The 15,373-nt window shown below is 32.9% G+C and overlaps 1 protein-coding gene across 1 annotated transcript in view; it reads left to right on the forward strand.

Annotated features, from left to right (window-relative positions):
- LRRC7 (leucine rich repeat containing 7) overlaps window positions 1-15,373 on the forward strand; it is a 396,137-nt gene that overhangs the window by 184,500 nt on the left and 196,264 nt on the right. Inside the window, exons 6-7 of the mRNA XM_081144600.1 lie at window positions 978-1,067; window positions 3,487-3,543. Of these exons, the coding sequence (XP_081000726.1) occupies window positions 978-1,067; window positions 3,487-3,543 (147 nt within the window). The remainder of the gene's footprint in view (window positions 1-977; window positions 1,068-3,486; window positions 3,544-15,373) is intronic.

Genomic DNA, 15,373 nt, shown 5'->3' on the forward strand with positions numbered 1-15,373 from the left:
AACAATGGCTTGAGGAGGAGTAAAAAAGGCAGTATGGATAGGCAGCTCTTTAGTCTTGCCGGCACATGCAAGTAGGGAGATAAGTCATAATTTCAGGGGAAGGAAAATTTGAACACTAATCAGAAGTATTTTTCTAAAAGAGCATAGTCTTGTCTAGACCATTGATAAAGGCATTAAGATGTTTAAATAGAAATTTAGTTATAGGAAAATATTTAATATCCTTTTAGGAAAAAGTTTCCTGGAAAATCTTTAAGTTCAATCTTTTTGGTGAAAAAGAATTAAATATTTTAAATAATTATTTTATCTAACTGGTAAAATTTCTCCAAAGGATATTTTCTCAACTCTTTGAATGACTCTTAAAGCCTTTAGGATTCTATTCATTCTTGTTTCAATATTCTTGCTCATTTTCAATGAGCAAGAATTGGACCAACTTGAATTTTAATAGACATACATGATGAGTCTGCTTTAAAGAAATTATCAGTTAAGGGGACAAAATACTCCTTCCTTTTCATACTGGGCAGCTTTAGTCATCACTGTAACAAAATGTAGGCAAATTTTAATGATTAAGTGAAAGAGTAAGTAGATATCCTTGCCTGACTATATATGTGAATATTCTCCTGAGAAAGAACATTACATTAAAAATTTTTAAACATGGCATACAACTTGAAATTTCCTTTTTTAAAAAATCTCACTGGTGTGCATAAGGTTAGGCCAACAGTGAATGATGTTGCTGACTTTGGCAGTGACATAAATCTCAGCGTTAGAGCAGCATGGAGGTGGGTGAATGCCATTTATTTTAATAGCAGGCAAAATTTTCAAGCTGTAACAACATGCTCAATAAATTCTTCCATTACTGTAATACCAAAGGAGAGTTGAAAAATGTATTACACTTCTATTTGTTTCCTTAGAGATATATATTTTTGTTCTGTTCCTATGGCAACATCGATGCAGTGACTAAACCTTTAACTTCTTCCTAGACTCCCTGATGGCTTCACACAGCTTCTAAACCTGACCCAGCTCTACCTGAATGACGCCTTTCTTGAATTTCTTCCAGCCAATTTTGGAAGGTAAGGTTGAGAAAGCTAAATGATTCAATAAGAATTTAGCAGAGCTAGTAGGTGAAGCTTTAAAAGAAACCATTGTGATAAACCTCATCATTATTCAGTAAATGGGATGATGTTAACTAACTTATGAAGCATTTTACAAAAAATAAAGTGAAATTAGGTTATTAATAATCAAATAAATTTCATAAGAGTTAAATATAAAAAATAAAAAAGATCTGGAAAAGGTCCACATGAATATTTATGGCTCTTGAGTTGGAAGATGCCTCTATAACAGGGGAGGGGAACATCCAGCCCACGCCATATACAGCCTGAGAAATCATTTGGTCTGGCCCTGCCAAGACAACCGCAGGAGGGACTTGAAATTCAATAAATCTAGGAGCTTTTTTCATAGCAACATAAATTTAAATTAAGTGAATCACAATAATAACATAAATTTTGAGGAACAAGTAAGGCCCTTGGCAGAGAAAAGGTTCCCCACCCCTGCTAGCATAAAAACAAAGGAACTCATAAATGGATAAATAGATGTGAGTACATAAATACTTTTAAAATAAAATAACATCAGAAAAATATTTAACAATTAAGGAAAAACAATAAACTGGGAAAATATTTGCACCATATATGGGAAGCAAATTATATCCTTAACTATAAAGAATTCTTACATATGAGTATGAAAACAAAAATCTCATTAGAAAAAAATGGGTGAATGACATATACAAGCAATTCATAATAAAGTACAGATTGCCAGTGAATGCATGAAAAATGTTTATCCTCACAAAAAGTAATACATATTAAAATGACAGTAAAGCACCATCATGTTCTAGCTTATTACAGAGATTGTTTCTAGAGAATGAGGAGAGAGACAACCTCACACTGCTGATGACAGGAACTTTGTGCAGGGCAGTGTGATTTAAAAGGTTTGAAAATATTTACAACCACTGCTTCTGCAGTTCATTTCTAGAAATGTATCATATCATCATCAAATATCACACTAGATTTTATGGACAAGAATGTTTATCATCATTTCCAACATGATAAAGTAGAAGCACATCCATCTAGGAGACTGGTTAAATATATTATGGTGCATCCATATGACAGTGTGTTATGGTGCATCCAGATGACAGTATGTAGAGATTTATCGTGTTATATAGGGAAATATGCTTTTAATTTATATGGTAAGTTATGTTTAGGAAAATATAACAAAATATATGAACTATGTTCCCAGTATGAACATATATATGCATGAAATAAAAGACTGGTTCCTTGGAAATGAAATTATGGAAATTTTTCTTTTTATCTTTATATTTACAATGTTTCCAGGTGTTCTGCAATACACTGTTCTTTTCCTTCATTTTTCTTGAGATAAATTGACATACAGAGATAGGAATCAAAACAAAAAAGAAAGAAGAAGAAACCAAGATGAATATGCAAAAGCACAGTAAATATGGGCAATTGTAGGTGAAATAGTTCAAATAGGGAATTATTCCCCAAATACTAAGAATTCAGAGGATCCATTTAATGTGTAGACATTAGTAACAAGAGTGTGTCCCAGGCTGCTGACCATAACAAGTAGTTAGGTGTGAAACGCATTCCTAACCACAGACGTGGCACAGCAACAGAAACCGTGGGCGCCTTTCACCTCCTCATAGGATTTCCCCAAGCCCAGTACTGTCACAGGACAGTTGATGCTATAGATTTTTAATACACATCCACTTCAGAAATGTTAAGATGTTCATCTTAGAGTCAATGAAATATGATATTCTAGATTACTTTTTTCACTGTCCAATTATTGATTATAGTAATATCTAACATATTAAAACTTAAGATGTGCCAGGCTTTATGCTTTATATGTGTGACATTATTTAAGGTCCAAACCCTATACATTGTGGTTGCTGTTATCACATACTCATTGTGATAAGGAAGCTTACGTTAGGAGGGGTTCATTAATTTGCCCAGTGTCGCAGAGGTAAAATATGAGAGTCTGGATTTTATCCAGGTCTGTCTGACTATAAAGCTCAAGCTCTTAACCACTATGCTATATTATTTGCTTTACAAGTTTATTTATAGTCTTTTGAGGGAAAGTATTGCCATGTTCCACTTGGAATTTAGTAGATATTCAATAATCTGTTGAATGTATAGAATTAAACAATAGTGGCTGTATTTTTTAAAAACATGAAATAACTTTATTTTCAGGAAATTCTGATTTTACAAATGATTTGTCAAATTTCATTTTCACAAATGATATTTGTTATTGTATTGATATGACCCTATCCATAATCAACTTGTATAATTCTTTAAAATCTGTAACCAAGGTAGGTAATGTTGGACATAGTTGTTTAGATAATATAGTGGTTATTTACTGTATCATAGTATCATTGTTCTATAGAAAAATATTAAAAAGAAAATTTTTAATTTATTTATACAGACTTGTCAAATTGCGGATCTTGGAGTTAAGAGAAAATCACTTGAAAACTCTACCAAAGTAAGTGACTGTGTATTTTCTAAATTTTGAATTGTGCTTTTTTTTTTCTCACTAGTAGGAAAAAAATGACTATTTTTACTTTCGCTATGCTTTGCCATTTTGATTGAGTGAATTTTTCTATATTTTTCCTAGATACTGAAAAGTACAGTATATTATAAGAGATTCACATTTAATAAGAATGAATCCTGCCTTATTAAATCATATAATTACAAGGTGGGAAGAGTCCATTTAAGGTTTGTCTAATAGCTAAACTTACACACCAGGAAATTACTGCATTGAAACTTATAAAATTGATATTTTTAAGCTCAAAAATAATCAACAGTTTCAAAAGGTTCAACCCAATACGATGCTTATTTTTTTCAAGTTAATTTATGGATTGTGATAGTTTTCAGTTTGTAAATCAAGACTATACAAAAATATTACATAAAAATGATTAAATTTTTTCTGGAGATCTGAAGTAGTTTGGAGAAAATTTATATTCATACATTCTCTCAATCTGTTCCTTTTTTCTAGTCTATTTAAAATTTGGTTTATATAAAAACACAGGATATTTTATGTAAAAACTAATACCTAAAATTTTATGCAATGTTTAATTTAATAAAATGCTTTGTTTTACCCTGCCATGACCTAGTCATGTCTACTAATAGAATTTTGTGTTGTACATAAAAAAATTTTTTTAAACAAAAATTATTCAAAATGATTTTTATTCAAATAAATTAATATGATTTGTATATGTTATAACTAAATTATTGAAAGTACCATGTTGCTATTTTACCTTCCTGTAGTATTGCCGAAAAATACTGAGTACGATGTTTATTTTTTCAAAAATCAGCAAGAATTAGAGACCTTTCCTGTGCTGAACCAAAGCTCAATTGTATTTTTCACTTTTTAAATCTTTTCTCTACGCAAACTGAACTGAATTTCATTGATTTTTTCAAACCAATATTTCAATAAAATACGTTCAAGTACATTTATGTATGCTATTATGTATGACAATTTTGTCAATTCAATACAAGACTTTCAATAATGATATTGATTTCATTTAAATATATACATAGAGATAAAACATCTATTCATTCCTCCATAAGTGGAAAACAAGGAGAAAATATGAGGAGGAAATGTCCTTATATCTGGATACCCTGCACTTTCAAGTAGCCTTTCTCTAAGCTAAAGCATTATCCATAAGCCTAATGAGAGGCACCTTTTCCAGAGTGGGGGCAGAAACAGAGATGGCAAAAAAATGGGGAGTGTTACTGGTTCAGCATTAATGTCCTGTAAATGCAGCTAGTGCCACCATTTCCAGGCCCTGTGCTTTAAGTGTTACATTTAAAATAGAATGGAAACATGGCTAAGCGGAAACTAAACCACAGTGAAACAGCAGTTGCCCCCTTCATCTATTATATACATTTAGATGGAGAAAATATTGAGTGTGTGGAGGAGAATCCTTTCCCTTCTGCTCTCAAATAATGGTTTCGATGTGAAATATAAATCTAACATAGGTTGTCAGGTTTTTAAATAAATATTTTTAAATATAAATTTTAAATATAAGTGAAAGCCTGACCATAGATTGCACTTAAGGACTTTATATGAGATAGCTGTGAGAACAGTTCAGAGTCATGAGCAGCAATGCTCACAACTGGTGCATGGGTGTTCTGTAGACTTTCAGATTGTGGTCCAGTATCAAACAACTAACATAAGTAGAATAATATGCATGCAACTATGTTTGACCTAAGGAAACACTGTAAAGATGTGTAGAAATGACACCAGGTCTCCTTGGTAGACAGTTATGCATGTATAACTTGTATAGATGTTACAGTTTTTACATTTAAAAACAATGTCAAGTCATTTTCAATCTAGTATGTTCATTTTTTAACTTATGGACGAATATCTAAAGAACCAAAACATGCATAAAATATAGAGAACTGTATCTTAGTTTTTAGTGTCTATAAAATTGCAGAAAGTTCTGTCTTCAATAAAAATAAACTGTATTTCACTATTATACATTTTACCTTCTAATCACCAAATCTAGACCTGTAACAGGGATATGTGAGATCTTTCCAATCTCCTTTACTTTGTACTTCCAATGAAAATAAAGGAAGAAATGTAGTTTTAGGAAAAACAATTTAGTTTTTTGTAATAATTACTCCAAGAAGAGGTAGCTCACAAAGATGCCTAGTCTTCAGTGGGTTCTCAGTGAATTTCTCTTCTTTTTATCTTCTGTCTTAAAATCTATGTCTGACAATCTGCAAAAGGTAAAAATGTATCAGAATTATGATATGCCATCCATTCAAATGTGCATATCTTGGGTAAACTGATAGACACATTTTGGTATGTGCAGATTCTAGAACAGATTCTTTCAGTTATTAAATAGAAGTCAGTATTATAAATGTTACACTGTTTTGTGATCATCCCTCTAGATATATCAATGAGTGAGAAAATTTAAATTGCTCAGATACACATTTGCTTAAAAATCATTGAATGAGTCAGTCTTGACTATGAGTAATAATTGAGGACATTGAACATCTGAGGAAACTAGATAACCAAAAAGAAAAACCTTTAGATTTCAAGATACAACTTTCCCTCATAGCAGAATTAGCCTCTCAATTATGCTTTCTGAGGGCAAGTCAGAAATGAGTGAGTTCTCATTTTGACCCTTTTGTGCTAGCAATTTCTCTGTCTAGTGTTCTCTTACCACAGATCGTTGCCTGGCTAGACCTTCCTTATGTTTACACCGTTCTGATGGAGAGCCTCAGAGGCTTTCCCTGGGCACAGCGTATAAAATTGCCCCTCTTAGCCTTTATACCATCTCACTCTTACATTTGATTCTCTTCATAGCATAGATTATTCTGACTCTGTTTACTTGGAGATGATCTTCTCAGGAGAACCAAAGTTCCATTAAGGAGAGGGTTTTCTTTTTTTATGTCACTGCTGAATCTTCAGAGCCTAAAGCAGTGCCTGGCACACAGTGAGCACTCAACTCAATAAATAAACAAGAATGCTGATACAGTAGTTCAAATAAGAATTGTCGTGTGACCTGGATATTTTATAAGTTGATTTTTCTCCATAGAAAATTATATAGGATAATAAATACTATAATCAGATGGGTCTTTGGTGAGCATTAGACAGGAGAAAATAAAGATAAATGATTGGGAGGTTCTCAAAGGCTGATAGCTGAGACCTGCATTTTAAACTTACACACACACATTCTCTCTCTCTCTTTCTCTCTCTCTCCCCAGTTGTTTCAACTTACACATAAAGCTAAGGGCATGACAAGAGAGGAAAGTAATTTCAAATTAATAAAATTAATATTTATAACATCTAAAATATCCAAAAGTGATATAACTTATTTCTTTTCTTTCATCATTAAAATGTGATGCATTTAATCAAGAAACATAATATATGTCAAGATAACAAGGAAGGGCTAAGAACAGCTTTTTAAAATGAAACTTAGGAACCATTTCTGTGGAAGTAATATAACAGCATAAAAAGGGCTAGTAATAATGGTGGGTTTTTACTCTTAAATAAAAGTTTCTTTCATATTTATGGAAGAATTTTTCTTATACTTTAGTTAAAATATGGGCTGTCCATTATAATATATTATGGTTAAGAATGACTTTGTTCTAACCAGAGCTAAAATATGATTTTATGTAACTGTGTGTGATAATTCTGAAAATATGAAGTAATATGAAGAGAAGTAAACACAGATTAAGCTAGCATTAATGTTTATATTTGTCCTGCCTTCTGAGTGTACAAGGCTTATGAAGCGTGATTCCTCAATCTGCTGTCATCATACACTGACTAAGAGCAATATTTCAGACATGTTTCAGTGGAATTACTGGGGAAATATCAGGAGACAGAGTAAACCCTAATGAACAAATCCAAAAGGGGAAAACTGGATGAATCTGGTGGGTAAGGAACTCTTAAAAGTTGTTGGAAGAAGGAATTTAGAGTGAAGATTATAAATATGAGGTAGTACCAACGGTTTTTAGATCATGAACCCCTCTGAATAGCTAAAAAATGTAATGGAATCTAGAAAAGTATTATTTCTGATATTTCAACTATATCAATTTCCAATATATTTGTAGTCAATTATGAGTTTTCACATTTTTATTTTCACCTAAAAGTAGATTATTTGCCATTTTGTGTAAAGTAAACCATATCAAAATATGTAGTATACTATGAAGGAGCACCAAAAATAAGACCCTGTCAGTTCTAAAGTACCAAAATTTGTCAAGTGGATAATTTTAATTATATAAATGTTTCCTGTATGTTTGCTCAAAAGAGAATATTTCATTTGGTTTATAAATAGAATTATATTTCACTATCATCTATGAAATTACTTGACTCTCCATGGGAAAAAAATTATTAAGGAATAATTTAAAGAAAAATTTTCCCAAGTACACACATTAATAATACTCTAAAAGTACCAAGCTATATATGCTTGAAAACCAGTAAATAGTGTACCCATTATACATGATTTTATTCCTTAGGTGTCATTGCTTTTATTTAGTGATTTCCCCCCAGAAAACAAAGATTCAAAAACTCTACATTATTCCCCTGCTCTGAATGTGTAAGGACCCACACACACTCACAGGTGTCAAAACATTGTACTTATCTAGACATACTCTAAAAGAAAAGATCCCCTTGAATTATAAATATAAATTAAAGCCAGAACTACAGTAAAACACTACTAATGAAAGATATTAGACCATGAAAGTCAAGAAAAAAACTGAGGGACTATTTCAGATTGAAAAAGACTGGATATTATAACTAAAAATAGTGACTATGAATTGGTTCTTTTGCTAGAATATATATATATAACTAGCAAAACTTGCATGGGGGCTGAGGACTGGATAGTAGCCATGTATCGATGTTAATTTCCTAATTCAGATGGTTGCATTTAGGTTTGGTAGGAGAATGTTCTGGTTTCTAGAAAATAAACACTAAATTACTTAATAAACTGATGAACAGAATAGATTCAGTGACATGGAAGCATGGATCAGGCTGACGAATCTCAGAGGGAAGGAGGAGGGTGGGTGGGTGGAGAGGGAGAGAGTAACCAAAGAATTCATATGCATATATGCACAACCCAAGGACATGGACAATGGTGGGGAGAGGGACTGGGGAAGGGGGTGGGGTGGGGTGGAATGGGTCATTGGGGAGCAAAAGGGACATCTGTAATAGTTTAAACAAAAATAAAAATAAATAAAAATAAATTTAAAAAAAAGAATGATGGAGCACCAGGTGTGCAGTGTCCTCTCAAGTAGTTAGAAAAGTTATTTGTATGGTACTTTGAAACATTTTGTAATTTTAGTGTTATTTAAGCATAAAATCTTTTTAAAAGAGATTTTCAAACATAAACTGTTTAAAATTAAAATAAAGCACTATCTCATGGAGAAAATCACCAGCTTCAGTTCTGACTTACTTGTAGATATAGAGGGCAAAGGGAGAGTTTGCAAGGGGAAAGTTATGTACTAAGATGCTTAACTATTTATAAAAATAAGCATTTGTACATATGTGATAAAGGTTCTACATAGGTGAATAATATGTGTACTGTGGGTTCAGTTTTTCTATCTAAAGATCAATAAATACTCTATAATTTTCACTCAGATGTTTATTCATTTGCAAATAATATATTTTAGTTTTCCTATAAGTTCACTTATTCTTTTTAAATAAGATTACTCTATAGTCAGACTTAGAAAAATAGAAGGCACTTGTCATGTTTTCCTTTTTGAAACCTCTCTTCCTTTGTTATCTCTTTTACTACCAGTTATCATTATCAGCATAGTGAAGAAAAATTCATAAAATGATATGGATTCTGAACTAGACATTCTAAGTCATTTTCTATTCTCATTTCAGTGATTCTATTAATGTATTTATTTCATTTGGCATTACTGTACTAGTTACTTCAATAAAATATATCAATCCATTCCATGGTTCTTTTGTAACAAAAGATTCTATTGTTGGGCATAGCTTACAGAATAGATTTTTGATGTTAACTCTCTTTTTATGACTATAGTACATAATTGGATACAATGTGTTTTTATAATCATATTACCTTATGCTTTTACCACTGTATATCGCTTTATAAGGCACAGTGTTTTGCTAAACCCATGGTACCATCCCATCCTGAGTTACCATTAGTGAAAGTGACAATATGACAAGCTAGCTAACCAAGGGTAATCATATTAGTGACTTCTGGTTGTAGAGAAAGAACTGTACTTAGAACTAGGTATTTTCTTCTTCTCACCTGGTCTTATACTTTAAATTCAAATTAAATAAGTGATAATTATTATATGCTATACTTAAAAACAGTCTATAAATTATAATGTATTATAACAATATAATTATTAGAGTCCCCTCTAAAATAGTAAACATATACCTCCCAAAGATTCACTAAGGGCAAAGCTATAGAAAAAACCCTAATTTTATTTCTTTTTAGCCTACTTTCAACATAAAATTAGGATTAAAATGTTATAGTTAGCTAAGGTTGAGTCCCATCTAGTGAGGAGCTAGGGAGAGGGCACAAAAGCCAAATAAAACCATGAGATAAAATCACTCTTTTCAGGGTACTTCAATCAATACCTACTCTGATCCCTGATGACTAAATTTACCAAAAGATAAAAATTGCTTGGTATAAAATAGTAATGTTCAAAGTTCTGTGGCTTCAGTGTCATTAGATCTCAAGGGTTAGTCTCTTGTGGAACAATTAGCATGTACTCGGTTTTTTCACCTGGGAAGAGCCGCAATGTACTTCAATGGGTCTATACTTTGCAGTCAAACCAACCTGGATTTATATTCAGGCCCTTGTTGCTCGTTTATAAATTATTTAACTTCTTTGAACTTCAGTGCCATTATTTTTAAAGAATATTTGTTGATAATTACCTCCTTTAAACTGTAAATTATAGTTTGGGTCATAGTTGATGAAAATGAGGTTTTTGATCACTTACAATCAGGAAAATAATTAAACCGAAGTAGTATATTCTGGCACTTGGAAAACTTGAGTGTGTGCAAGAAAAGTTTAGCATGAGTAATATATATTTTTTCATTTTATCTCATAAAATCTCTGTATTAGAAAGGGAATAGAGGATGATTTTAGTATTTTCTTTATAATAAAGGCTTAAAAATAATGTATGATGCTATCTTGCTTCTCTTATTTTTAAGTAATATGGTAATGAGAAAAATAAATGATTGTCTCTCATCCTCAATAGTGTATATAAAAATTTTAAATATCCAGTTATCAATTCTTAAAGACTGTTTTCTTTTTAAAATTAGTAGTTTATTTGGATAAATGGGACTAAGATACTAAAAGACATGATGAAAAATAAACCAAAACTTTCAACAAGCACCAAGAGGAACATATCCACCATTTGTGACTCCATGTACTTTTACAAATCCATTCACTGCAGCTTTGCAAATTTAAATAATTTAATGTAGACAATTGCTCTCCCCTTCATGGATAAGTGTAGTACCTTTACTAAAGATATATTCTCAGCATCATACTAGTGTCCGACCTGGTCTCAGTATCTTGGACTAGAAAAATAAACAAAGACACAGAGGACCCAGAGGACCTAGTTAGTAGAGCTACTCCTGTGTTCTGAGCTAGTACCTCTCTGGTGGTGAATCGCTGACATTTTCCCTAATTCCAATTCCATATCCATAGCCAGGGCTCAGCTGAAATATTCACCACAAAGCAAACAAAGCATTTTCATCTTCCTTCTCTATCCACCACTCCATTACAAAACCAAACCAAACCGATCAGAAATCCCAGGCCCCTGACTACACCGCCTCGTGACAGCGCCGTCCTCCTAATCACAGAAATGAGAATTCTCCCTCCTCTTTTCCCCTCCTACTACCCTCACATGCACCTGCCTTCAACTTTGCCATAGTTACGCACGTCCCTTCCTTCCGTCATTGGTCATTGTCTTATTGAGTTTCTTAACATTGCTTACCTCGGCCTCCAGGAACTCCGCCTTCCTCTTCTCTCTCCCACTGGAATCCATCTCCTTGTCAGAGCTTAAGCTGGCACATGTCAGTGTAAAAGCTCACAGTGACTGCTCACAGGTTGCAGGAGACAAACTTGTCGAGACCCGTCATAGTTTGGAGTTAGCGTTTCTACGGTCATTACCTCCCAACATTCACCATCCCACAGGTCTCTCTGCTACATCCAATATGCAAAACACCTTTGCATCTCCAAGCATCTTTCTTGGAACCTTCTCCTTTCCTGTCTGAAAAACTCCAAATTATCCCTTAGTTTTTCCATCACTTTTGCTGTGAAACTGGTCAGAGATTCTGCAGAGTAGTAGCTTTGAAAATCTGTTAAAGTTTTTCAAGGCAAAGTTTTCATAAGAATTTTTATCTAATTAGAGTTTAATTCAGAAATTTAATAAGCTTAATTTTGTGATATTTTTTTCTTACCATCTTGATTATGTTATTTGAAGTTCCAACTCTATAATCCAACTGTTAAGTAATTGAGGCTAAATAATCTGCTTTTCCTTTATAATTACAAATTTTGTTACAGCACAATCTTAGCAATAGTGAGCCCTCAAGAGGTGTTGGTGAATTGATTCTTGGTGGCTGCCTTATGATAGTTTGACTTGCAAATTTTTGACTTTACAATGATGCAAAAACCTTACATATTCAATAGAAACTGTACTTTGAATTTTGAATTTTTTACCTTTTCCTGGGCTAGCAGTATGCAGTCCCATATTCTCTTATGATGCTGGGCAGTGACAGTGAGAAGGTTTTGCCCAACTGTAAGTTAATGTTCTAGCTAGGCTAAGCTATGATGTTTGTTCACTAAGTTAGGTGTATTAAATGCATTTGCAACTTGTATTTTCATTTTACAATGAGTTTATTAGTATATAACCCTAGCGTAAGCCAAGGAGCATCTGTATTTTGGCAAGTACAAGAAAAATACTAAACTTCAGGACATACATTTTTTTTTACAGCATTTTAAGATTTCTCTGCCATTCATGTTTTGATTTTTACTTTTAAAAATGATTCTTGATGAGTAAACAATAAACTACTTTATTATTGATAGTTGTTCAACAATACACACTAAAACAAATGAAATGTATCTAACTCTCCATAGATTTTCTGCTTTTTTGTGTCTCCACTTTTCCTCTCTACTCAAGTCAGGGTTAATTCAGGTCTTTCAATATGCAAAATACATCCTTAAAAGGCTTGATTTCCTGTTGAACAGCTGCAAGGACAATATTTCTAAGTTGTTATAGTTTTCGACAGTTTCTGTGACATTTAACATCATTGCCTGAGCAATATTAAAAATAAAAATTCACTTAAGATATTAACTCCATGACATTAATTTCCTCTAATGTATATTTCATATTTCCTTGTAGTGATATGACATTTTAGTTTGTCCTTTCTTGGCTTTTAAAAATTATGATTTCTTCCCTGCCATATTCTTAATATTATTATGTTTAGTTTTACATCATTTACACTCCAAAAGATCCCAAACCTTTATGTAACTATATTGTGTTTCTATTCATTTTTTCTTTATATTTAAACTTTTAAAAATGCATTAAAAGGACTTCTGTTAACATTTAGTAGATAATAACAATCTTTTCTAGTTATAAAGTAAATGCCCTATAATTTTCTAAATAAGAAATAAAATGTGTTAGGTTAAAAGGCTATGGGTCTTATCAAGCATTAGCTGTTTAGATTTATGTTTGTTCTAAAAAGATAGATTGAAAATATTATGCTACATGAATTAGTTAAAAGTAAGAAAAACACATTCTCTATTAAGAAATATTCACTGACAATTTGGATAAATTCATTACTTTTAGTCTTTTATTACATTAAAATGGTATTACAGCTATTGACTTCTGATTGTAGTGAAACATTTCTAAATTAAACAAATTACTAATAGCAAAACTTTACTTTGATTAAATGTCTTGTGGAATTTCTAAAAGCAAAAGGAAAAGCATTTCTTATACTAAATAGAATTGTAAAGGGCATTTCTTTAATTATTATATCCAATTAAATGGATACACATTTTAAAATATACTTATATGCTTTAGTTTATGAGAGGAAGATTTTATACCTAAAGGTTCTATTTAAGAGACAATATAAAATTAAAACCTTTGGCTTCCCATTGCTTATATGATAACATCTAAATCACTATACATGGCATTCAAGACCTCAGTCTGACACCTACCTTCCCTCCAGTCATTCCCCTGTTTAATTCCCTAAATATGACTTGCAGGTTTGTGCCTCTGTGCACTTACTGGTAAGTTCTTACTTCACATGACTTCATATCACATATGACTTTCTCATAAACCAGTTTAAAAATAACTGATTGTGTACCTAGCATGTACCTAATGTGTCAGACACTATCCCAGGTGCAAGAAGATGTGACAGTGAACAATAGAGTCTCTCTTCTTCAATGATTTTAAAGCCTGGCAGAAGAAGACAAACCATTAACACAAACAAATAAATGAATAAGACAGGTAATTGCTATAAAGAGAACAGGATGATGTTATAGGACATTTTTAGGTTTCGGGGTTTTTTGTTGTTTAAGTGGTTAGATGGTAGTTTGAGGTTTCTTCATTTTTTTTTTTGTTTTTTGGGCTAGGCTGCTCAGGAAAGACCTTTGTAAAAGGTGACATTTGCTTTTAGTCACGTAAGACAGGAACAGAAGACTGAGCATTGGCATTAGGAAGATAGAGGTCACTGGTTGGAGCTTGATAAAGCTATTTCAATGATACATTAGGTGCAGCCTCACTGGAGTGGTTGAGGAGAGAGGAGGGATTAGCAAAAGGAGATAACAAAGTAAAAAAAATAGAAATAGGTAAATAACTTCAGACAGCTAAAATATAATGATTATATAGGAGAAGCAATATTCTAAAAACTCCATTTCCACAGTCACCCTCAAATTTAGCCAACATTCCCTAAGCACTGACCTAGGGGCTAGGATTACACTACTATAATAGCATAACAATTCAACAAACACAAAAATTAAAATTGAGTTCAAGTATGACATTTAAAAAAAAAAAGAAAAGTGCAGACAACACCTTCACAAAGTTCAGTCGCAGAATGGAACCATGAAGAGGCCGCAGTTAACTGGATGAGCATGTGGTGTCATGGAAAGGATTTTTAAAGATGTATGATGTTAAAGCATATTTGTAAGCTTATGGGAATGAACCAGTGGAAACAGAAGAATTAATGATGCAGGGAAAAGGGAAATAATTACAGGACCAAATTCCTGAGGAGGTGAGGGAGTGGGGTGCAGAGCACAAGTGGAGGGGGGCGGCATAGAAGCAAGAACCCTACTAACATGGAAGCACAGAGTCCTAGACAAAATGGATATGAACACAGATTGTTGGCTAGGGAGGGGAGAGATGAAAACATTCTCAATTGCTTTGATTTTCTCTGTGAAGCCTGGAGAAGAATCATCAGCTGGGAGCAGTAGGGAATGTTGGAGATGGAGGAAATGAAAGTGTGAAAGCTGTTCTCTTAGAGAAGGGGACAGTGAATATATTAGGATGGTGTCTTAGAATCACCTGGCAGTGTTGACTCCCCATTTGAAAGTTGAGTTTATATATTTGAAAGAAATCCATTCAGCAAGGTTGAGCTGTCTTCGGAAATCCTGATACATTGCTGCACGTACAGGAGGAGGCAGTTGGCTGGGTTTTGCCAAGCGTGCCAGGTGAAGGAGGAGAGGGCCGAGGGAACTTCAGCTATTTACAGGTGAGCCCTGGGGTGCGGGACTGCAGATTCTGAGGTGGGGGATGGAGGTAGCTGAGGAAAGAGAAGAAATGTTTTATGTGTCCTCTCCTTTTCGATATACTATGAATTTTTAAAGTACAAT

Source organism: Miniopterus schreibersii (assembly GCF_964146895.1).
Source record: "Miniopterus schreibersii genome assembly, chromosome: 8".
Classification (NCBI taxonomy): domain Eukaryota; kingdom Metazoa; phylum Chordata; class Mammalia; order Chiroptera; family Miniopteridae; genus Miniopterus; species Miniopterus schreibersii.